This window comes from Citrus clementina, unplaced genomic scaffold (assembly GCF_000493195.1).
Source record: "Citrus clementina cultivar Clemenules unplaced genomic scaffold, Citrus_clementina_v1.0 scaffold_5, whole genome shotgun sequence".
In the NCBI taxonomy this organism is placed as follows: Eukaryota; Viridiplantae; Streptophyta; class Magnoliopsida; order Sapindales; family Rutaceae; genus Citrus; species Citrus x clementina.
Genome location: NW_006262201.1, coordinates 24,343,872 through 24,346,475, shown reverse-complemented (window position 1 = coordinate 24,346,475; position 2,604 = coordinate 24,343,872). Strand labels below are relative to the sequence as shown.

General features: G+C 35.4%; 1 protein-coding gene across 1 annotated transcript; it reads left to right on the top strand.

Annotated features, from left to right (window-relative positions):
• The first annotated feature begins 212 nt into the window (after positions 1-212).
• Positions 213-2,186, top strand: LOC18041363 (cytochrome P450 83B1). The gene is made up of 2 exons (XM_006432489.2): positions 213-1,168; positions 1,519-2,186. Exons 1-2 carry the CDS (start codon positions 236-238, stop codon positions 2,134-2,136), a joined length of 1,551 nt encoding a protein of 516 aa, XP_006432552.1. The 5' UTR covers positions 213-235; the 3' UTR covers positions 2,137-2,186.
• Positions 2,187-2,604: the final 418 nt, after the last annotated feature.

Below are 2,604 nucleotides of genomic sequence, written 5' to 3'. Positions count from 1 at the left end.
ATTGAATTTTAATTTAACACTAAAAAAGTTGAAACCCACAGATCTTACTAGAGAATTGAGAAGGCGGAAAAAGATATTTTCAATTAATATTTTTTATTAAAAAATAATGGGCTGTGTTGACGAACCGCGCAAATTAAATTTAAATTTAAAATAATGGCGAATCCTACCATGTATCATCTATAAAGGTCGTCGTCAATTAGTTGCCTCATTGCAATCAATATAACACAAATTGAACATGGCTTTGCTCATCGTATTCCTTGTGTCACTCCCAGTAATCTTTTACTTTCTTCATCTCCAAAGGAAACTCATAAACAAACCCAAAACGACAAGTGCTTTATTACCACCAGGACCTCGAGGTCTTCCCTTAATCGGAAACCTACACCAGCTTGAAAGCACAAACTTTCATTACCAACTCTGGAATCTCTCCAAAAAATATGGTCCACTGATGTCACTACGCCTTGGCCTTGTGCAGACCGTAGTAGTTTCTTCAGTGAAAATAGCAAACGAGGCTTTGAAAACCTATGATGTTGAATTTAGCGGCAGGCCAGCCTTGGTTGGCCAGCAAAAATTGACCTACAATGGCTTAGATATTGTCTTTGCTCCATACAACGACAAGTGGAAAGAGATGAGGAAAATATGTGTCACTCATCTTTTTAATGCCAGCAGAGTCCGCCATTTTCGTCCCGTGAGAGAAGATGAGGTAGCATGTATGATCGAGGAGATTTCATCAACATCAACATCATCATCATCACCATCGCCGGCAACGGTGGTGATTAATCTGAGTGAGCGTTTAATGTCACTTACAAATTCGGTCATATTTAGGGTTGCAGTCGGGAAGAAGTTTGAGAATAAAGCTGGCGAAAGAAGCAAGTTCCACTCGTTACTTGATGAGACTAGAGTTGTGTTGGGAGCCTTCTATTTCAAAGATTTTTTTCCTTTCTTCGGTGGTTTTTTTGATAAGCTCTCGGGAATCATTAGTCGTCTCGAAAACAACTTCAAAGAGTTTGATGCATTTTACCAACAACTCATCGAGGAACATGCAGATCCTAATAGACCAAAAGACCAAGTACGCGGGGATATAGTTGATGTTTTACTTCAAGTTCAGAAAGATCGTGGTGAGGATCAAGTTCATGGATTCACTTGGGATAACATCAAAGCTGTGCTCATGGTAATTTTTTTTTTAACTTTTAGTCCACGTATTTTCAAAACTCATCTAAAATGTCACTGCCAAAACTTTTATAAAATTGTTAAATCTGACGATCAAAATCTATCCCAAATGTTATTGTCGTAATTTTTATAACTGTTAAATGGGACTTTTTAAGGTTTAAATATAATTCTTGTGTGATATATATTAAAATTAAAAAAAAATCAAATATGCAAGACAATAGTAGAGCATATATATAGTTCCGTAAATTTTAACAGAAATGTCTATTTAATAACAACATGGAACTAAAAGATCATTAACCGGCATGCACACTATTATTATTTATTTAATGAAAGTTTTTGGTCGTGTCCAAGAATGTGTTTGTCGGTGCCACGGACACGAGTGCAGCTCTAATGACATGGGCAATGACCAACGTAGTGAAGAATCCAAGAGTAATGGAGAAAGCACAGAAGGAAGTAAGGGATTTGATTGGAGATAAAGGATTTGTAGATGAAGATGATTTGGAAAAACTGCCATATATCAAAGCCATACTAAAAGAGACATTCAGGTTATATCCACCAGTTCCCATAATACCAAGAGAAACAACCAAGAGTTGCGTGATAGATGGATATCAGGTACCAGCTAAGACACTTGTTTATTTAAATGGATGGGCAATATCTAGAGATCCTGAAGTTTGGGAGAGGCCAGATGATTTTGATCCTGACAGATTTATTATCGGTGATAAGTCCAATATTGAATTGACAGGACAAAATAATTATGAGCTTATACCATTTGGTGGAGGCAGAAGATTTTGTCCCGGGATTCATATGGGAATTGCAAATTTGGAGCTTGCAATTGCTAATCTTCTTTACAAATTTGATTGGGAAATGCCTGCTGAGATGAAGATTCAAGACTTAGATTTTGACATCGCCCCCGGTATCGTTATGCACAAGAAGCATCCTCTCTATCTTGCGGCTACCAAATATATATGATTCACCTCACATGGGAAGGACCGGAGAATATTATTATTATTACAAGTACTTCTGCTATGCCTAAATAAAATAATTAAAATAAAAAGTTGAATACGTATGAATATGTAAGTGCACTTGCTTATAAATTTCAACCTTTCTGTAATATTCTCTACTAGCAATAACGTTGAATTTTTTTTCCTTTGTTTTGGGAATACGCTTAAAAAAGATTATTAATTCCCTCTTCGTGATGGTCCATCATGTTGTGGTCCTTGTGGACCAAGATCTCTATTCAAAATATTTAATAAATTTTTTTTATATTAAACCATTTTGTATTTAAAAATTGCAATCTCAAGTCTCTAACAGAAAATTTTAGTTAAGGTAAAATAGGTCTATGCAAACTCATCTACTTCCTTATTCTTTCATTTCAGTAAATATATCATTTCTCTGTTCCTATTTTCAAAATCTATCAACACTTTCTTGCTGTTAAAA